This window comes from Idiotropiscis lumnitzeri, chromosome 1 (genome assembly GCF_059441095.1).
Source record: "Idiotropiscis lumnitzeri isolate Australia: NSW breed Sydney's pygmy pipehorse chromosome 1, RoL_Ilum_1.0, whole genome shotgun sequence".
Classification (NCBI taxonomy): Eukaryota; Metazoa; Chordata; class Actinopteri; order Syngnathiformes; family Syngnathidae; genus Idiotropiscis; species Idiotropiscis lumnitzeri.
The window spans coordinates 18,726,678-18,749,101 of NC_142391.1; the positions used below are offsets into that span (position 1 = coordinate 18,726,678).

The 22,424-nt window shown below is 41.8% G+C and overlaps 1 protein-coding gene across 1 annotated transcript; it reads left to right on the plus strand.

Annotated features, from left to right (window-relative positions):
- The first annotated feature begins 12,267 nt into the window (after positions 1-12,267).
- LOC148343493 (alcohol dehydrogenase 1-like) lies at positions 12,268-22,414 on the plus strand. The gene is made up of 9 exons (XM_088300166.1): positions 12,268-12,331; positions 14,992-15,093; positions 16,222-16,363; positions 16,471-16,558; positions 17,922-18,141; positions 19,944-20,204; positions 20,278-20,410; positions 21,603-21,741; positions 21,841-22,414. The coding sequence occupies exons 1-9, from the start codon at positions 12,314-12,316 to the stop codon at positions 21,872-21,874; spliced, it is 1,137 nt and encodes a 378-aa protein (XP_088156292.1). The 5' UTR covers positions 12,268-12,313; the 3' UTR covers positions 21,875-22,414.
- Positions 22,415-22,424: the final 10 nt, after the last annotated feature.

Genomic DNA, 22,424 nt, shown 5'->3' on the forward strand with positions numbered 1-22,424 from the left:
TAGGGAGAGGGGTAGGGATAGGATTAGGGTTAGGGTTGGGGTTAGGGTTAAGGCTCGGGCAAGTACTAGGGTTAGGGAGAGGGGTAGGGATAGGATTAGGGTTAGGGTTTGGGTTAGGATAGGGTTGGGGCTAGGGTTAGTGTTAGGGTTAGGATTAGGGTTTGGTTAGGGCTAGTGCTAGGGTTAGGGGTATGGTTAGGGTTAGGGTTAGGGAAAGGATTAGGGTTAGGGTGTTAGGGTTAGGGTTTGGGGGTAGGGTTAGGGTTAGGGGAAGGGATAGGTTTAGGGTTAGGGCTAGGGTTATAGTTAGGGTTAGGGTTAGATCTGGGGTTAGTTTTAGAGGTATGGTTAGGGTTAGGGTTAGGTTTTGGTTAGGGTTAGGGTAAGAGTTAGTGACAGGGTTAGGGTTTAGGGTTAGGGTTAGGGTATTGTTAGGGTTAGGGTTAGGTTTCGGGGTTTTGTTCGGAGGTCTATAAAAACACCAATAGTGTAAGATTCGAACCAGGGTCGCCTCTACACCAAGCAACGTTATTAACCATTCGACGATCACAACTAGGTTGCAAACAAAGGTTTAGGAATAGCATTTATATTTAATGTGAGTGTGAGGTTAAGTTTTTCGGTTTAGGTTGAGGGTCAGGGCTTTTGTTTGGAGGACTATAAAACAGCATTAATTTAAGATTCGAACCAGGGTTGACTGTACACTAAGCAGTGTCATTAACCATTTGACCATCACAGCTGAGTTGCTTACAAGGGTTTAGGAATAGGCTTTATATTTAAGGTGAGGGTTACGTTTTCAGGGTGAGGGTGAGGGTCAAGTGTTCCATTCGGAGGTCTATAAAAACACCAATAGTGTAAGATTCGGACCAGGTTCACCTAATAAGGTTAGGGCGAGGTAGGGTAAGGAGTAGGGTTAGGGTTAAGACTCGGGCAAGTACTAGGGTTAGGGTTTGGGAGAGGGGTAGGGAAAGGATTAGGTTCGGGTTAGGGTTATGATTGGGGTTAGGGTTAGGGTTAGGGCTAGGGCTAGGGTTAGGGTTAAGGCTAGGGTTAGGGTTTGGGCTAGGGTTAGAGTTTAGTTAGGGCTAGGGCTAGGGTTAGGGTTAGGGGTATGGTTAGGGTTAGGTTTAGGGTTTGGTTAGGGTTAGGGAAAGGTTTAGGGTTAGGGTTGAGGCTTAGGGTTAGGGGGTTAGGGTTAGGGTTATGGTTAGGGGAAGGGATAGGGTTAGGGTTATGGTTTAGGGTCAGGGTTAGGGTTATGGTTGGGTTAGGGTTAGGGTTAGGGTAAGGGTAAGGGTAAAGGTTAGTGTTAGGGTTAGGGGTAGGGTTAGGGGTTTGGTTTGGGTTAGGGTTAGATTTTGGGGTTAGGGTTAGAGATAGGGTTAGGGTTAGGGTTTGGGTTAGGGTTACTATAAGAGTTAGGGTTTGGGTTAGGTTTAGTGTGAGGGTTAGGGTTAGTATTTGGTTCAGGTCAGGGTTAGGGTTAGGGCTAGGGTTAGGGTTAGAGTTTGTTTAGGGTTAGGGTTAGGGTTGGGTTAGGGTTTGATTAGGGTCAGGGTTAGGGTCAGGGCTAGGGTTAGGGTTAGGGTTAGAGTTTGGCTCGGGCTAGGGCTTGGGTAGGGTTAGGGTGTTAGGGTTAGGGTTTGGGGGTAGGGTTAGGGTTAGGGGAAGGGATAGGTTTAGGGTTAGGGCTAGGGTTATAGTTAGGGTTAGGGTTAGATCTGGGGTTAGTTTTAGAGGTATGGTTAGGGTTAGGGTTAGGTTTTGGTTAGGGTTAGGGTAAGAGTTAGTGACAGGGTTAGGGTTTAGGGTTAGGGTTAGGGTATTGTTAGGGTTAGGGTTAGGTTTCGGGGTTTTGTTCGGAGGTCTATAAAAACACCAATAGTGTAAGATTCGAACCAGGGTCGCCTCTACACCAAGCAACGTTATTAACCATTCGACGATCACAACTAGGTTGCAAACAAAGGTTTAGGAATAGCATTTATATTTAATGTGAGTGTGAGGTTAAGTTTTTCGGTTTAGGTTGAGGGTCAGGGCTTTTGTTTGGAGGACTATAAAACAGCATTAATTTAAGATTCGAACCAGGGTTGACTGTACACTAAGCAGTGTCATTAACCATTTGACCATCACAGCTGAGTTGCTTACAAGGGTTTAGGAATAGGCTTTATATTTAAGGTGAGGGTTACGTTTTCAGGGTGAGGGTGAGGGTCAAGTGTTCCATTCGGAGGTCTATAAAAACACCAATAGTGTAAGATTCGGACCAGGTTCACCTAATAAGGTTAGGGCGAGGTAGGGTAAGGAGTAGGGTTAGGGTTAAGACTCGGGCAAGTACTAGGGTTAGGGTTTGGGAGAGGGGTAGGGAAAGGATTAGGTTCGGGTTAGGGTTATGATTGGGGTTAGGGTTAGGGTTAGGGCTAGGGCTAGGGTTAGGGTTAAGGCTAGGGTTAGGGTTTGGGCTAGGGTTAGAGTTTAGTTAGGGCTAGGGCTAGGGTTAGGGTTAGGGGTATGGTTAGGGTTAGGTTTAGGGTTTGGTTAGGGTTAGGGAAAGGTTTAGGGTTAGGGTTGAGGCTTAGGGTTAGGGGGTTAGGGTTAGGGTTATGGTTAGGGGAAGGGATAGGGTTAGGGTTATGGTTTAGGGTCAGGGTTAGGGTTATGGTTGGGTTAGGGTTAGGGTTAGGGTAAGGGTAAGGGTAAAGGTTAGTGTTAGGGTTAGGGGTAGGGTTAGGGGTTTGGTTTGGGTTAGGGTTAGATTTTGGGGTTAGGGTTAGAGATAGGGTTAGGGTTAGGGTTTGGGTTAGGGTTACTATAAGAGTTAGGGTTTGGGTTAGGTTTAGTGTGAGGGTTAGGGTTAGTATTTGGTTCAGGTCAGGGTTAGGGTTAGGGCTAGGGTTAGGGTTAGAGTTTGTTTAGGGTTAGGGTTAGGGTTGGGTTAGGGTTTGATTAGGGTCAGGGTTAGGGTCAGGGCTAGGGTTAGGGTTAGGGTTAGAGTTTGGCTCGGGCTAGGGCTTGGGTAGGGTTAGGGTGTTAGGGTTAGGGTTTGGGGGTAGGGTTAGGGTTAGGGGAAGGGATAGGTTTAGGGTTAGGGCTAGGGTTATAGTTAGGGTTAGGGTTAGATCTGGGGTTAGTTTTAGAGGTATGGTTAGGGTTAGGGTTAGGTTTTGGTTAGGGTTAGGGTAAGAGTTAGTGACAGGGTTAGGGTTTAGGGTTAGGGTTAGGGTATTGTTAGGGTTAGGGTTAGGTTTCGGGGTTTTGTTCGGAGGTCTATAAAAACACCAATAGTGTAAGATTCGAACCAGGGTCGCCTCTACACCAAGCAACGTTATTAACCATTCGACGATCACAACTAGGTTGCAAACAAAGGTTTAGGAATAGCATTTATATTTAATGTGAGTGTGAGGTTAAGTTTTTCGGTTTAGGTTGAGGGTCAGGGCTTTTGTTTGGAGGACTATAAAACAGCATTAATTTAAGATTCGAACCAGGGTTGACTGTACACTAAGCAGTGTCATTAACCATTTGACCATCACAGCTGAGTTGCTTACAAGGGTTTAGGAATAGGCTTTATATTTAAGGTGAGGGTTACGTTTTCAGGGTGAGGGTGAGGGTCAAGTGTTCCATTCGGAGGTCTATAAAAACACCAATAGTGTAAGATTCGGACCAGGTTCACCTAATAAGGTTAGGGCGAGGTAGGGTAAGGAGTAGGGTTAGGGTTAAGACTCGGGCAAGTACTAGGGTTAGGGTTTGGGAGAGGGGTAGGGAAAGGATTAGGTTCGGGTTAGGGTTATGATTGGGGTTAGGGTTAGGGTTAGGGCTAGGGCTAGGGTTAGGGTTAAGGCTAGGGTTAGGGTTTGGGCTAGGGTTAGAGTTTAGTTAGGGCTAGGGCTAGGGTTAGGGTTAGGGGTATGGTTAGGGTTAGGTTTAGGGTTTGGTTAGGGTTAGGGAAAGGTTTAGGGTTAGGGTTGAGGCTTAGGGTTAGGGGGTTAGGGTTAGGGTTATGGTTAGGGGAAGGGATAGGGTTAGGGTTATGGTTTAGGGTCAGGGTTAGGGTTATGGTTGGGTTAGGGTTAGGGTTAGGGTAAGGGTAAGGGTAAAGGTTAGTGTTAGGGTTAGGGGTAGGGTTAGGGGTTTGGTTTGGGTTAGGGTTAGATTTTGGGGTTAGGGTTAGAGATAGGGTTAGGGTTAGGGTTTGGGTTAGGGTTACTATAAGAGTTAGGGTTTGGGTTAGGTTTAGTGTGAGGGTTAGGGTTAGTATTTGGTTCAGGTCAGGGTTAGGGTTAGGGCTAGGGTTAGGGTTAGAGTTTGTTTAGGGTTAGGGTTAGGGTTGGGTTAGGGTTAGGGTTTGATTAGGGTCAGGGTTAGGGTCAGGGCTAGGGTTAGGGTTAGGGTTAGAGTTTGGCTCGGGCTAGGGCTTGGGTAGGGTTAGGGTTATAGTTAGGGGTTTGGGATAGGGTCAGGACTAGGGCGCGGGTGAGGGTTAGGGGTATGGTTAGGGGTAGGGGTAGGGGTAGGGTTTGGGTTGGGATAGGGGTTAGGGTTATGGGTAAGGTTTGGGATCATATGTCACTTCAGAGAAGGCGCTGATGCAACAGTGGCGCAACGTTTGCATTTTTCCCCCTACAAACTTGCAACAATACGATGGTTCACTCGGTCTGAGAGATTGCATTAATATGATGTCTGTATATGGGATGAAATATTTCTTAACCCTCTTCAGGCACCCGTTGAAGATTTGCAACACCTAAATGCTAATCCCCTAATAAATACACATGAATCTTTTTTTTTACTCCAAAGTACCACTGCAGAACTTCATTTTGCATGAGCAACAAAAATTATCCTACTAGCTCACTAGATGGCGAGCGCTCTCACTTTGAAAATGTCCTTTTTAAGTTTCGCTGAAGTATATTTTATCTGCATCAATTTCATGTAATTTACATGACCAATATCATTTATTTTGAAACCAAGACTCCAGAAGATGAATCATGTTCACAAAGTGATAGACAATACATACCCATTTGTTGATTTTAATCTCCTCTAGGTTTTCCACCACGGGCAAGTCGCTTTCACTGTTGTAAATCTGCAACCTGATATGTACGAGTGGTTGCCACATGCTTTATCTCCTAGCTTGCCTATATTTTCAGCAACAGTCTATATTTGGGTTATTTTCCTGTCACCCGTGTTTAATTATTACTTTGGATGTCTTATTGTTGGTATAGTGTATGGAAAATGGAATCATTGGATGTTAAGTTCCACACTATCATGGCAATGGCATAATATGATGTTCATTTGATTGTGCAGTGATCAAAATTGCTGTAGCCTAAATTCCATTACACATATAATATTATTGTTCTCTTTTGGACTGAAAGTTTTTTTTTAGCATTTTTTCCCCATAATGCTCTATCCATCCATCCATCTATTATCTGAACTGCTTCTCCTCACTAGGGTCGCGGGGGGTGCTGGAGCCTATCCCAGCTATCTTTGGGCAGTAGGCGGGGTACACTCTGAATAGGTTCCCAGCCAATCGCAGGGCACACGTAGACGAACAACCATCTGCCCTCACACTCATACCTAGGGACAATTTAGAGTGTCCAATCAACCCGCCATGCATGTTTTTGGAATGTGGGAGGAAACCCACGCAGGCACGGGGGGAACATGCAAACTCCACACAGGAAGGCCGGAGCTGGAATTGAACTCACAACCTCTGCACTGTGAGGCCATCCTGCTAACTAGTTACCCACCGTACCACAATAACTATCGTATTTAATGTTATTATACCTGTATCATTATCTATCTTATTAATACTAAAATGTGCAAGAGAAAAAAACAAAGGCAGATATGGAATCAGCGCAAAAAAAAAACATCTATTAAAGTTTACTTGTGTCTCTGATTAAACAATTTGATAAAAATGTATTGACCAGTTTAATTCTATCGTAGTGATATTGAATATGGATTATTTAAGAATCGCATTCAGCCACAATGAAGTAATCCATCTCAAATACATTTGTCAGTGTTGGATTTGGGAAGGTTTGGAATCATTTATTTAAAATGATCTCCACAATCAATTCCTTCTTTGACACAATTTACATTGCATAGTCCAGAATGCCTTATAAGTGTCTGTGATTTTCAAATGACCCAAATCCATTGTCACTATGCTTACATTTACAGAAAAGTTAGAGCAGCATGCACATAACACAAATAAACAACTACATGTGGTAGTTATGGGAAACTTAAATTGTGTTTACAGCATACGAGTCATTCAACATCGTTACGCAGTTTCGGCACCATCTATGTGCAGCTTTTCCGCATCGCCAAATCTTCAGTCATAACCTTCCATATGTTGTCCAGGTTCGTGCCAAGCTCATTTGCAATCAATCGAGCAATCAACCAACAATCACCACGCACCATCTGTCTCAACATTGGCCTCAGTCCTGCTCGTTAATGGCCTTTCGCTTCTGGGGCCGTCCTTGCGTCCGAACATTAACCTCTTGCACCACTCAGAAAAGTGCGAGTGTGACATTATCTCATCTCTGTAAGCTGTCTGCTTTAGGGCTGTGCGATATGGAAATTTCACATCTCAATATTTTTTACCAAATATCGCGATAAGAATACAATAACAATTACTATGGGTTCAGTGAAAACAAGCTCGGTAAAGGTTTGTCAAAAATCTATTTAAAGCACTTAAAATATTAATGGATGTAAAAAGTAAAATAATCAATTTTGCAATAATTTGGCTCTTGTGTGTCTGCAGTGGTAATCTTGATCTTCTGTGAGAAAAACAGGAGCATTGTGTGTAATTGAGTTTCGTGGCTAACCTATGTGAGCAATAGCAGCAGACTCCGAAACCGTGGTTCACAAAATGACTTACTATAATGCAAAGAGCTCTTTCATAGCAACACGGCGGTGATAAACGAGTATCTAAAAAGGAAGCACGTTGATGCCCAATTTAATTTCTGACATAGTGACTGTCGTGTCTGGAAGCTAGCTGTAGTTAGCACAGACAGGCTACCTTGTGCGTCTGATGGAACACCACACACGCTGTTCTGTTGTGCTACGCTAACATATTGCAGTGTCTATTGTGGATTACGGTGGCACTGGTCATCAAAATTGTGTTGATTTAAATTTAGAGCTGTCAAAATTAAACTGTTAACTCAAGATTATTTTTTAAAAAATGCATGTGATTAAATATTTTAACTCAGTTAACTCAGGTTTATTCACTTCATAATAATTGCAAATCTCTCAAAGCCATATTCAAACACTGTCCCTTATTAGTTGTCATTAACACATCATCTCAGAACAAATTAGCCTTCTGAAATTACCACTGGGCCTTGCAAACCAAATATGCTGCAGTGTGGTGCTTGAAAAAGAAGATGACTCCTTTTAGATTGTATTCAAGGATCAAAGGAAGCTATTGTAACAGTCTTTGAATTAAAATACACTTCACATTTGGTGATTTTTACATTAATTACAAGATATTATTCAAGTAAATACCTATTAAAAGCTTCACAAAAAATAGTAAAAAATCGGATTAATCACAATGAATTACGGAATTTCTTCAAGGCCTTTTCTGCTGGTGCAAACACTATCAGAAGCATCGACTTAAATTTTTCCCCTGTCATCTAGTTGTTGTTTTTCCTTGCACTCCTGGTGTTAACGATCAGCAGTTTTCGTTTCCACATGCAAGGAGCAATTCTGCTTGATTGGTGTTTAGAGTTTGAAAAGCACCTCTCACGAACAACTACAGTCATTGTGAATGGCGATGTGAGTTAGATATAGAACCATTTAACTCAATCATCAAATACACGAAATTGACTCGCCCGTTCTGTGGTGCGAGAAAAGTTTGCAATGCACCGCTGATCTGTAGAATGTCAAGCACTCCTGATTACTTCAATTGGGTTTATTTTATATTCAATAAAGGTACAGCATATGAGCCCTCAAAGTAATGCGTGTCCTAAGAGCGATGCCAATATTTCATTGACAACAACATAGAAATTAATTTCAGGATAATAGGACTGCATTTTTTAAAAATGTATTTCAGTATCATTTACAAGTCACACCCTTCCTTCTCTGATTTTTTCCAACTAACATTAGAGTTCAGTAAGTCACGCTTCTTCGGTGGCTGTGCACAAATTCCCACGTTACGTGAGGTGGATGTGACTAAATCTGAATGGCAAAATATGCGCAAGTGAAAGGTTCCAAGTGTAAAATAATTACTTGCAAGTATATATTATCAGATATATGGCCTTTAATCAGGCGTGGGAAAACTACGGCCCGGGGGCCACATGCGCCCGTTAAACGTTTTAAGCCGGCCCGCCGAACTTGAAAAATATTAAATGAATAAACCTTGTGAATGTTTTATTTTCTAATGCTTTTGTTCATTTTCATTTAAAATTAAATTTTTATTTTTTTCCTCCGATGGGGTGAGGTTACCAAAACACTCCATGCACCTGCTCCTGGTCTGGCCCCTCTGTCAAATTTTAGAACCCATTGTGACCCGCCAATCAAAAAGTTTGCCCAACCCTGCCTTAAATGAATATGACGATGCATGCAGCAGATTAGGTAAAAAGAGGAATGGGTTGACAAATGGGGTGATGTACAGCTGCAAACTATTCACAAACATGTGTATAGTTGTTTATCTTCACACTTAGTAGTTTACTAGTGAGGATATATGCTATACAACCTATTCTTGCCAAACCTTTTTTGATTAATTTATTTTCCCTCTACTGAATAGGTCTTGCATCAAAGTTGACTTGAATTCGACCTTGAGAATTGACGTCTAAAGCCGTTTTAGCGAGAATCTGGAGGCAGATGCCAGATTAGTGTCGAGTAGGTGAGGGCAGGCAGAGTTCATGGATTCGCAATAGCTCATGTTAACACCCATTAGGCACGGCTGAATCATTAAGGCTAATCACCCTTTTCAATTCAAGACTGATTAAAAAGTACAAAAAGTGAACTTTTCTTGTTAGTCACCTGTGCCACAGTGGGCAGACCAAGCACTGGAAATGCTCTATTTTACGCTTTAGTCTCTGGATGTAAAAATCTTGAGTTTTGTTGTCTATTTGTTGGACAACAATGCAAAAATGTTTCTGTCTAAACTCAGTTGACACATGCTAGCCATACAGTTAACGTGTTTTTTCACATCATGCTGTTACTTAGGTTGTGTTTCTCTAGAAATTTTCCCATACGCTGACCCCAATACCACTAAACCAACCTGAAATATACCGGTAACTTCCTGTTAGGAGCCATGCCAACTGTGTGGACGTATTTTATGGTAAGCACAGATGACAACACTTCTAGCCGCCTGCAAATTATGCTTTGCAAAATGATTGAACTTACCCACCTGTGTCCGGCGGGTCCCGGACAGTGGCGGCTACTCAATAAAGAGCCATAGGTTGCCACCCATCCACTCAGCTGAGTCGCCTTGAATAAGACAGTGGCCGTGCCCAAATTGACAGGCTGCATCCAGGCTGCTTTTTCATCCACGTGACGTCAGTTTTAGCGCGGCGCGACCAAACAAATGAAGTAAGTTCCAACTAGGTCTATCCGCTTTTTCCACACTTTTACCAACAGTGTGAATAAGCAACATTGACAGGTCAATAGGATATAACATGACCGTCATAGATGAACTAAAAATATAGCCAGTAAGACCTCAAAATGTAAATAAACAACCAAGAGATCAACCTGGGTGTGACAGTTTTGGACTGAACAGACTTTCGCCCGAGCGGGGACTCATTCAGAGTGTTGCTGAACGTGCTGAAGCAAGACAACTGGATGGATGGGTTGCCGAGATCGAGGTCCTGGTCTTTCTCTTCTGGCTTGCGACTGGGGCATCATATCAGGTGGAGCCTTTGGGATGCCACAGGGGGGAAGTGGACGCGCTTCGCCACAGAGTAATCCACTTCCCCAACACTGCAGATGACCTTCAGGCAATGACCCGGGGATTTGCAGGGTAGGCGAGGCACGATGCATTTACAAGAGCTGCTGGAGCAATGGATGGTTGTTATATCCGAATCAAGCCTGCAAGTGGCCCTGATGGCCATTACGATAAGCAACATAATTATGCAAGCTGTGACCATCAGGGCTGCTTTCTGGACATCTTCATGAGCTGGCCTGGATCAGTCCACGACTCCCGGGTCCACTGGCTCAGCCCCCTTTACCAAAGAGGGCTGCATCCTCCTACAGGGCACTCTATCTTGCCAGATGGAGGGTACCCGCGCCACCAGCGACCACTCCCCCTCGTCACTCCTTACAAGCAGCCGGTGCAGGGAGTCGGGGCCCGCCGTTTCAACATTCATCCTTCCAAGGTGTGCTCTATTATTGATCGTGTCTGTGGAATGATGAAGGTGAGGTTCCGGGCCATCTTTTTCCACGGCTTGAAAGTGCACCAAACCGTTGCACCACATGTTTTACGCTCTAAATACTGTCAGACACCATTTACCAATGAAACATCGTAGAAGCAATGCCGCAAGTGCAATAATATTACTTCGGAGAGGTTATGAAACCATATATTTGACATTTGAATATGTTAGTGTTTGTTACAACTGTAGCCTATGGTTGAATGAGACGATTCGATGGCGCTCTCTCCTGGCTACTTTCTGCCATTACCTTTAAATGCCACAATGCAAAAGAGCATACTATTATTTGTGTGTGTCCTGAATTTATTCATCAGAATTGTGTGAAGAGACTGATTCTTTTGTATTGTTTTATTTTGAGTTTTCACCGGGACGTCTTTGAAGGATAGTGGAAGTAAATGATCAAACTTACATCAACTTTGTCTCCATTGGCTCCGGTTTAACTTGGCGTTAAGTCAGCGTTTTTTTTTAACACACTGCACGAGAACACTACAGTAATTGTTAAGCTAATAAATGAATGTAATTACACTTCTACACTACGGGGGAGCATATAACGCCCAACTCCTCCTCTCCAGGCCCAAAACGTTTTTAAAAGCCCCCGGGTAGATCCTTGCTTCAACTATAATACTTTTCAAATGACTATAACGCTAATTTAAAAGGTCTTAAGAAGTAATTTAATACTTATCAGCATATTTGTAGCTCAAGATATTTTCACATTCATCTCAAGTTGCGATAACTTCACGTCCCTTAATTTGCTAAATCAAGGTTTTAGGTACGGACCTGTAATAGCATTACGTACCATCTGTTACCCCTGGAACAGACAATGGCCATTTCTACCACTTTGGTCAAACAGTTTGTAGCTCCACCCAGTTTCCATTTGGGCCAAATATTTATTAAATTAACTTCAGTTTCATCTTGTCTTAGTCCATGAAAACGCATATTCATTTAGTCTGATATTGTTGGAGCTTTTACTCTCATGAAAAGTGTAAGTGAAAATATTTTCCTGAAAGAAATTAACTGTATACATAGTGCTGTCAAGTTATTATTTTTTTTTACTAATTAATCACCAAAAATTCCTAATTAATTGCGATTAATCGCATTTTTGGACTACAATTTTTTATGAAGCTTTGAACATGTATTTATATATAATAGGACTGCATAAACATTTATATATCTTGTAATTAATGTAGAATCGCCAGATATGAAGTGTATTTTAAATCATAGACTTCTTTCTTTGATCCTTGAATCCGATGTAAGTGGACTTATCTTTACAGGCATTTTTCTTAGAAACCCCCTTTTCCTGTTAGCTCAAAAGACATAATATCGCCCATAATTGTTGTAAAACACAACATTATTTGGCCAATTCAAAAAACAGAACCTAATATCCAGTCAACACAATGTGGTTCATTTCTTCCCATGAAACAATGAAAACCAAGAGGGCACTCTAAGACAGAGTGAAAACGCTTCGATCTTAATAAAACCAAATGAGACTCTGTGTTTTCGTCTTGTGACTTGCATTTGGAAAACAATAACCAAATGTACTGTCGCAGAACCTGTGTACTGTCTGTTACCCCTCCTATCTGTGGGGTCAATTTGACCCCATTCAATGTTTAACGTCTCTAAATGAATGATTGAGATAACTTCTTTGCCTCATACTTGATGACTATTCCAAACCTAAATGGGGGCAACTGGGTGAACATAAAAGGAAAAAGTTTATATATTTTCAGTGTTCTGTACAAGTTGTCTGCATCGGTGGGGTCAAGTAAATATGAAGGCGACCCGAGTTTTAAAAGAACAAGTGTGTCCCTATGTTTTCCAAACCACATGCGCTCAACTTCAATCCAGAGCCTGAAGCTCCGCCCATTGTTTTATTAAGTGTTCATATAAACCGAGGATTGAGGCCGAGGCTTGTCCAGCCGCTGCAACTGTTTTCTTTCAGCTCTTCCTGTCCTTCTGAAAAGACGGTAACTGTGGAAATGGCCACAGCTGGTAAGGTAAGTACAACTACGCCAACACAAATGAGAACCATACAAAATGGGATCCTGTGGTGCATGTCATGATAAGTGGATGATTATTCAGTAGTGTTGACGTGAGTTCTATTTTGTCCTGTATTTATTGAGACACAGAGGAACCATGATACAGTATACAGTCAGATTATGATATTTAAGACAACCTCAAGGGTCATTGAACAATAAAAAAAAACTGACTCTACTTTAATTTTGTCTATTTTTATTTTACCCTTTGCTTCTTGCTCCGTTTTGACCTTTGGAACTGTCATATCTGACTGCAAGCCAACTGCTGCTAATGTTTTTCGGTTTATAGAGCCTGCCGTTAAAAGTAGGTGGCTTTGTTGTCACTGTGGTTCTGTTTACTCCCTAAAGCCCGGTAAACAAAGTCATTGTCATGTTGAGTCTCTTTCGAGACAAACTGGCTGGGTCTAACATTTACTGTAATTCTTTGCTCACCAGCCACTGTGGCAAGTTTGCCAGAGTTACTGGCTAGTGGCTACTCAGCATTTTATAACTGAGGATACGCCCGACCAACTTCTAGATTTGATAAAAAAGGCGTCAGCACTCACTTGTTGTGACTGGTGGAACCTTATGGCAGAAGATTTATTCAAGAGTTACCAAAGATAGCCATATCCAATGTCTCATTGATGCATTAGCATAGACTGGATAACTAAATAATATTAACATATTTATGGGGATATAACGATTCCACTTTCAATTCCCGATTTTATTTATTTATTTTTTTTTAATCGCTGCCATGCTTGCCTCTGTGTGCCAGTGTGGGGCTGCAGAACACCCACAAGTGGAATAAGCATTGATGTTTGGTGCAAAAATGCAAATGTTTAGTGCATTTTAAATGGACCAACAACTATACACTATGCTGAGTTGCACTAATACTACAAAACTACCTGTAAATACTGAAATAAATACTAAACATATTTGACTTTTCTTCGTCACCAATCAATCTTTTATGTACTAAGGGACTGAAATCATAGTAAAAAAAGAAAAATTGAACACAGAGCAAAATAAGGGAAATACATATACAATATAAAATAAGCACTTCAATTGATTTTTAAATAAGTTTTTATTTAACCTTATTACAAAATGTTTTGTTTTGCTTTTCTCGTATGCATATTATATATTCTACACATTCAAAATGTGGTATGTGCCTGAATTTAAGAAAAAGAACTTAGGGATATAAGATATTCAAAAGGAACGTAATTAATAAATTATATATATATATATATAGAGAGAGAGAGAGATTACATTTTTAAACTAATTAATCACAAAAGAATTCCAGGATTTATTGCAATTTATCAAATTTTTCAACTACTATTTTTTGTGAAGCTTGTAACAGATATCTATCCATCCATTATGTGTACCACTTGTCCTCACAAGGGTCGCAGGGAGTGCTGGAGCCAATCCCAGCTATCTTCGGGCAGTAGGCGGGGGACAACCTCAACTGGTTGCCTGCCAATCGCAAGGCGCACATAGACGAACTACCATCGGCGCTCACACTTTGACCTCAGGGCAATTTGGGGGTCCAATCAACCTGCCACGCATGTTTGTACTCAACACATTGTAAAATAGTACATTAAACGTAATTTTATGTCTGTGAAAACAAAGTACTTGGAATTTATGTCTCAGCCATCTCTCATGGAGTCTAATTCTTGCAAACACTGGTTAGTGTATTTTTTCGAAATGTACTGAATCAGTGTGCCAAATGCACCATCACATTGTTTCTTTGCTGTTATGATAACAAATTTGTATGAGCCTTTGGCTTTTCAGCCCTAAATGTCATTTATAAATAATTTATTGGACAAAAGATAGTACTCACTTTAGACGACCTCACATAAAATACTTCATTGATGAATGGCGCGTTTTCTGTAACCACCCAAATCAATGAACTGCTGCGTTAAATAGTGTTTATAAGACATTTATTGGATAAGAAATGCGTGAGACTTTTATGAAACAGCTACTAACACTCTCACTAACCAATAGTACGTCTGAATAGTTTATGCGTGACTGCATGTACCTATATCTAAATAGTTTGTTAATCATTTGCCTAAACTTTTCAAATGACCTTACAAACTACCAACAATTCCTAAACAACTGATTGCTAAATGATGCAATACATAATCTAGAAATGTTGAATTTGCCAATTTTAAAGTATGAAAATGCAATCACGAAGCATGTTATGGATGAGCTTGTTAATAATGAATAAACCATTTGTAACTGTTTATTAACTACATACTAATGATTATTCATGTCAGAAACATGCTTCATAAGATTTTAAACTAAATATTTACCAATGCTTTACTTATATGCGTATTAATGATGAGTAAAACATTTATGGCTGTATTTACTAACTATATACAAAAGATTATTCATGTCAGACAAAGGCTTTATAAATGATGACTTCAGTATTTACAAACGCTTTGCTAACTAACTAAACTGATGACATGTTTGTGAATGTCAAGAAGCATAATTCATGACCCAAAGTAGCATTTGTTTGAAAAATGTTCACTAAGAAGTTCCATCTTAATTGCGCTATTTTTTTCACTTTACCCAAACTTTGTCGAGCCAGACGCTTACTCATTCCTCAACTAATTGCTCGTGTGGTGCATTTTTTATCTGCTTTCAAGGTCATCAGGTGTAAGGCAGCAGTGGCCTGGGAATCGAATAAGCCTTTGACAATTGAAGACATTGAGGTTGAGCCACCGGAGGTCAACGAGGTCCGCGTCAAGGTGAGAAAAAGGGATTCCAACTTATTTTAAGCCCATATTAGGGGCTGGGTAAACCATACTCCCGAAGCACAACCCATCGAGTTCCCCGAGGTACACGGTCGAACGCCTTCCCCAAGTTTGCAAAACATCTACTGGTTGGCTGAACTCACATGAACCCTTGAGGACCCTTCTGAGAGTGTGGAGTTGCTCCACTGCTGCGCGGCCGGGACGAAAACCACACTGTTCCTCCTGAATCTGAGAGTCAACCTCCCGACAATCCCTCCTCTCGAGCACCCCTGAATAGACCTGAACAGGGAAGCTGAGGAGTGTGAGTTCTCTGTAATTTCAACACACCCTACAGTCCCCATTCTTAAAAAGGTGGACCATCACCCCGGTCCGCCAATCCAGAGGCACTGTCCCTGATGACCATGCAATGTTGTAAAGGCGTGTCAACCACGACAGCCCCACAAACATCCACCTCCGGAGCTTTTGCCACCGAGGAGGTTGTTAACCCCCTCGGGTACTTCAACCCAAAAGATAGGAGAGTCCACCTCGGAGTTCTTCAGGCTCTGCTTCCTCAATGGAAGGCATGTTGGTGGAATTGAGGGGGTCTTCAAAGTATTCCTCCCCACTGACTCACAATGTTCCGAGTCAAGGTCAACAGCACCCCACCTCCACGATAAACAGTGTTAATGGTGTACTGCTTCCCTCTCCTGAGGCGCCAGATCGTGGACCACAATTTCCTCAAAGCCATCCGGAAGTCGAGTTCCATGGGCTCACTGAACTCTTCCCACATCCCAGTTTTGGCTTCAGCAACTGCCAAAGCTGCATTCTGTTTGGCCAGCTGCCACCGGAGTCCCACAGGCCAAAAAGCCCCGAAAGGACACTTTCTTAGTATGTGTTTTTGACACAACCAGCACACAGTTCAAAGGGATGACGTCCCGGGTGTAATAAATTCCAAGGGGGATTTGTTTTTTTAACCCTTTGTCTTCACCCCTGCAAAGAAGAGTTAAAGGGAGGGGAGGGACAAAGATTTCAGGTTAAGAGGAAGAAATGGAATGGGGCTTAAGACCATGTTCAATGAAAGTGCTACTATCACCAAGCACTCAATCAGGTGTTTTTACTGACAAGTTGTTCTCTTTGGAGCAGATTGTTGCAACGGGTGTCTGCCGTACTGACCTCTTCTACCTGTATGAAACTGACAATAAAGACCTCTTCCCAATGGTACTTGGCCATGAGGGAGCAGGCATAGTGGAGAGCGTTGGTCCTGGAGTCACCGAATTTCAACCAGGTCAGTTTTGTAATCTTCTCAGACCTCATATTTGTTCCAAAAGAGAATTTGCTACTGCACTTGTGTTTGTGCGTTTGCATCACTTAAGCACAGTTTTTGTCTTTTAGGCGACAAAGTTATCCCAATGATAATCTCCCAGTGCAGAGAGTGTCGCTACTGTAAGAGTCCCAAGACGAACCAGTGTGAAAAAGCATGGTGAGCTCCACAAGCAACCACCTTCTCCTAAATGTAGAGCCTAGATGGGTTCTACGAATTCGTTGATTTTTGTCTCTTGAGTGTCTCTCCCTCCATTTCCTAAACTACTTTGGTTATTTGCCATTATACCTCTACTTTCTAGGTAATACATTAAACTTATTGACCATCCGCTCCAGCAATTTACACATTTTATGTCAAACTGCCTTCCACTACCAATCGTGTGTCCGTGTGTGACTCTAAATACGTATTTAGAATGAAAAGAAAATATATAAAATGTATTGTTGAATATTTAATATATGTAAACATGTATTTTGACAATCCCCAAGCCCGATTCTAAACGAATGAATCCAACTAATCTAAGAGTAAACATAGGTGAGTGCTTCTGATAGTGTTCGGATCGCCAGAGAAGCCAACAACAATTACTAACATTATAATGGTGCAGTAGTTAGTTAAATATTGACTCGTTTGTTTCCAAAGTGATGAAGTGACACGCCTTGTGCAAATTGTGAAGAAGGTTGTCCACCGCTAAACTATAGAATGGGCAGGCACATGCCTTTTTCTATTAATGGCCCTCCAGACACACGTTCAGTCACAAGCACAGTGTTCTGAATGGATTACTGGTATTGAATGTATTTGGTACCAATTTTTTTTTTAAAAACATAATCTCCTTAAAGTGTTAATTAATGATTGGCATGACTTCTTTTTTGTGCACTGAATAGACTACGCAATGAGGGTCTATGTGGTCAATCAGCAAAAGCCTTTTGGCTCTGGTGGAGCGGTACAAATTCGGAAATTGTATTGACGTCGCGAGAACAGCTTAACTCACGTTGGGTATGACCGTAATATACCTCGTATCATTGTAGCAAATGTTTCGTGTCTCTGCCAAGAATGGAGCTTGTCCGAACAAATAACGCGCTTGCCTGTTGGCATCTCTGATTGGCTGAATGTGCGTGGCCCGAAACCCACATAACATTTGCTGAGTGATGAAATCTATTTTGAATTAAAAAGATGCTAAAAGTTAGAACTTAAGTTCCATCTTGTGAAATATAGTATGCTGTAGTACTACTTTAAACCAACCACAAGGATGGATTAAATTGGGGGTGTCCAAAAAAAGCTACTGTCTTGCCTGTTTTCCATTTCCCCCAGCTGATTCACTTGATTCAAATGATCAGGATTGTTGTCAAGCTTCGTCAGTGCTTGCTGAGGAGCTGATCATTTGAATCAGATGTGTTGCTGCCATGTGAGATGGAAAACATACAAGAAAAGACTAAATTAAATAGACCAGTTGCCCACACAAGCCTTGTATTGTAATCCTTAAATCTATTATCATGAATATTTACACCAACACTTCCATCATGTCTAGGGACGTTGTTCCTCACAATGTGAGCCAAGCACCTGCCTCCAAGTTAAACTGCAAGGGAAAGAAGTTGCTGCAGTTCATGGGAATCAGTACCTTCTCACAGTATAGTGTGGTTAATCAGATTGCCCTGGCCAAGATTGACCCGGCTGCCCCTTTAGAGAAAGTCTGTCTTCTTGGCTGCGGGATCTGCACAGGATTTGGAGCGGCAGTCAATAATGCTAAGGTACGATCAGACAAAACAATACAACTTCATTTTTAGGGCACATTTCACAACAGCTGGAGCTGTAACAGAGCACTTTACACTTGGTTTAATATGAATTTGCAGGAAATTAGAACACAAATGAAAACACAGTTACAGTAGACACCAGAAGAACAGCAGAAAGGCGACAGTCTCTGGTTGAGCCGAAAGCCAAAGAATAAAAATGTGTCCTCAAACAGACACACAATCTCTCAAATATTTATCTTTATATTAAAATTTTATTATGTGACATTTTTGAAAGAAAGAAAAGATGTAAAACTAGGGAAAATAGCAAGCAAAAAGAAAGCTTGTGTGTTTATCAACTTTCCATCACTTTCATCAATCAATTTCATCAAGTCCTCGACCAAATACATTACACTAAACATCAGTGTGGAGGACCCATTTGCAGGGAAGCCAGGCAGGGGTCATTTAAAGGGTATTTAATTGAAAACTAGAAAAGAGAAAAATAAAGAAAACAAAAAGGCAAACAAGGAACTAAAAACTTAACATAAAAGTACAAAACATGGATCAAAGAAACAAAAGAAACACAAGCAAAATATCTCACTATGAAAACTGAAACATGCTGAGGAACGGATGACAGACACTTGACAGTAGACAACTGACATGGACAATCAACCGACAACAACTGAAAGCAAAGAGGGAACTAAATACAAACAAATTAACGAGACAACGAGGAGCACCTGGACAAGACCCAAAAGGGTTGCAGAGAACTGATTGGTTAACACTAGGGCTTGGGTAAAGGAACACAGGTGGACACAATAAGCATGACTAGACAGAAGACTCTGGTACACAAGGCAAAACATGAAACTAAAGTCAAAAACCTAAATCAACAAAACGGATCATGACAGTACCCCTCCATAAGGGACAGAACCCAGACATCCCAAACAGAAAAAAAAGTCCAAAAACAGGGCCAGGAGGCGGGATCACCGCCCGCGAATCAGGGCCAGTCAGGTGGTCGTCCTGCAGGGCCAACGAACGGCTCAAAGCATGTCCAGTCAGGTGGCGCCCAGGAGGCCAGACCAGCGAGTCCAGACGGGGCCAGTCAGGTAGACGTCCCGTAGGCCAGAAGAGGGGGTCCTGACGGAACAAGTCAGGTGGCCATCCTGTCGGCCAGACCGGAGTCGATGGTGGCCGCAGGTTGTGCACCGCTGAGGCAGAGACGCATGGCGACCGCAGGTCGTGCACCGCCGAATGTCGGCCGCAGCTGCCAAGGATCCCACACAGGGACTGGAGACGGCCGCAGCTGCCAAGGAGTCCTAACAGGGACTGGAGACGGCCACAGGATGAGCACCGCCAGATCAGGGACTGGAGACTGCCACTGTCAAGGAGCCAGCATGGGAGGCTGCAGCTGTCAGGGAGCTGGGACGGGAGGCTGTATTTCATTTCAGTGAATTATTCACTGTAATTTAAAATGTGAGTTTTGCACATTTGCAGTTGACATATGCTAATCTTTAAAATAAATAGTTGTTGATAATATTGTAGGTAGGTATCCTCTTTTCCAGGCAAATGGAGAAGATACATATTCTGGCAGACAGCAATTAACTTGATAAATGAACCACACAGACGATCCCTAACCATTAAGTGACTTAAGCAAGAGTAAAGTTAGTCGGGCAGATAGATTCGATCATGCACCTGCCAGAATTTGTGATGTATGCATATGCATGTGTATGTGTATACAAAATTGTAGAGACTGTCCACTAATGGTTGCCATGTTTTGCATACATTTTGTCATAATGATTAGAATGCAAACTTTTTCTTTTTTCCAGGTGGAACCAGACTCCACTTGCGCTGTGTTCGGCTTAGGAGCCGTGGGCTTGGCTGCAATCATGGGCTGCAAATATGCTGGTGCCAAAAGAATTATTGCTGTGGATATCAACGCAGAAAAGTTTGACAAAGCCAAGGAGTTTGGAGCCACCGACTTTGTAAACCCAAAGGATCATAACAAACCCATCAGCCAAGTGCTATCTGAGATGACCAATGGTGGAGTTGACTATTCCCTGGAATGCGTGGGGGATGTAAAACTCATGGTGAGGAACATTTTCTTGAAGAATGACAATCTTTAAATGCCTTGCAAAGCAATCATTGTCCTTTCCTGTCTAGCGTGCTGCCTTGGAGTCCTGCATACCCGCCTGGGGAGTAAGCGTGATCGTTGGCTGGACTGACAAGGAAGACTTCTCTGCTCGTCCAAATGCTCTCATTGGTGGACGCACATGGAAGGGCTCTGTGTTTGGAGGTAAGCATGCTGAGCGATTCTGTTCGATTTTCATCAGGCAGGTGAACACTGGACAGCAGCTGGCACGATCTTTATTTCTTTTACATACAGTATTTTTTCATTAATTTGGAATATAGTAGGTTAATTGAAGATACTATAGTCTTTGTTGGTGTGAACGTAAGTGTGAATGGTTGTTGGACTTATTGGTGCCAAAAGCCGACCTTAAGTGAAAATATCTTGCTCGGAGAATGTATGTATTTATTTATGTATGCATTGCAGACTTGCAGCAAAATTTCACATTTGCTATTCGTGTTGAAGTTAACGAATGAGTTCCAAATCAACTCAATCGGGCTACAGCCAGGGGTGGGCAAACTTTTTGATTGGCGGGCCACAATGGGTTCTAAAATTTGACAGCGGTTTATTCATTTAAATGTTTCCAAGTTTGGCGGGCCGGATTATAACGTTTAATGGGCCGCATGTGGCCCCCGGGCCGTAGTTTTCCCACGCCTGGGCTATACTCTTACGCTAAAATATAAAATCCATCTTGTTGTGTTGTACTAACATCGCGCTAGCTAGCGCTAACGCCTGTTCGTCACTCACGTCCAGCATCGAGGTTTGCTAACTCCTTCTTTTGTTGCTAGGATGGTGTGAGAGGCCAACTGCAAAGTAATAACAAAGGTGTTGATAAACTCCCAAGCTGAGCTTTGCCGACTTAATGCTTCACAGTTTAATTTAATGCTCATTATCGGGCCAAATATTTTCGTCCACGGGCAAACACTTTCGGGCATCGCACCTCCATGCTTGCCTGCTTAAACAATCGAGGAAGAAAGGGCAACAAATGCAATATTCCTTGCCAATGAAAGGCTGTTATTAAAAAGGGGGGGGGGGGGGTGAAATGAGAATCTTCACCTCAAACTCACGCACATTCCAAATCCAAATCCACATGCCGCTATTTGGCTTAGCTTGCTTGGCAGAGGGTTCAGAAAATCTTGTGGTCTTGACCTCTGTGACCTTGTCACTTTCTATGGTCATGTTTCATTCATCCTGTGTGCCTTATCTGTTTTGGTTTTACTTGTTTAACTCTTGTTCCAATATGAGGGCATAACAGATCAGACAGCTTCAGCATTTTCAGCAGCTCATCATGCAGTACAATTTCAACTTTATTTATTCTCTATGGTATTTGTATTTTATTTTGTGATCATTTCTTAATCAGGCTTTAAGGGTAAGGATGGCGTGGCTAAAATGGTTCTAGCCTACATGGACAAGAAAGTGAAGCTGGATGAGTTCATTACTCACAAAATGCCTTTGGATCACATCAATGAAGCCATTGAACTGCTGAAGCAGGGCAAAAGGTATAAAACACCACAACTATTGTATTATTACGCAGTAGTTAATGACTAACAACATTAAAAAGATGTTATTAAAAGTGCATTTTGTCTTTTTGTCCACAGCATCCGCACAGTCCTGAGTGTTAGTCCACAATAAGTCAATTGTTCAAGGAATTTTATTGTCATACCAACACACATTTGCACAGTAGCAAATCGTGATGGTTTTCATAGCTCCTCGAGTGATGTCAGCTCAGAGTGTAAATGCTTTTAAATCCAGGTTAAAAACTTGTTTTCCCCTCATACCTTTGGTTAAGGTCCTCCAAACAATTTTATAATATTTTTTTTCCTTTTAGATATTTTAGTGTACCACTTTCATTTCTTTCCTTTACTTTTAAATGTTTTTTAAGTAATTCATTAATGTTTAAATTTTGTCAAAGTATACTTGAGTCCTTTTTTGTAAGCTACTTGTGCTTTCTCTACTTTACTTTTGATTGTTGTTAACTGCTGTGTTTGTAAATGCTTGTAGTTGTTGTCGAATCGGCACTCGCATTAATGAATGAAAGTAAGGACCTTTAAACAATGCAAACAACTCCGAGGGATTACACTTTCTACACACTTTGAAATATGTACGCACGAGATAAATTTTAGCATGTCATAGCATCTGTGGATAAAATTAAACAAAAGAGATCGGCGACTTCTCACTGTTA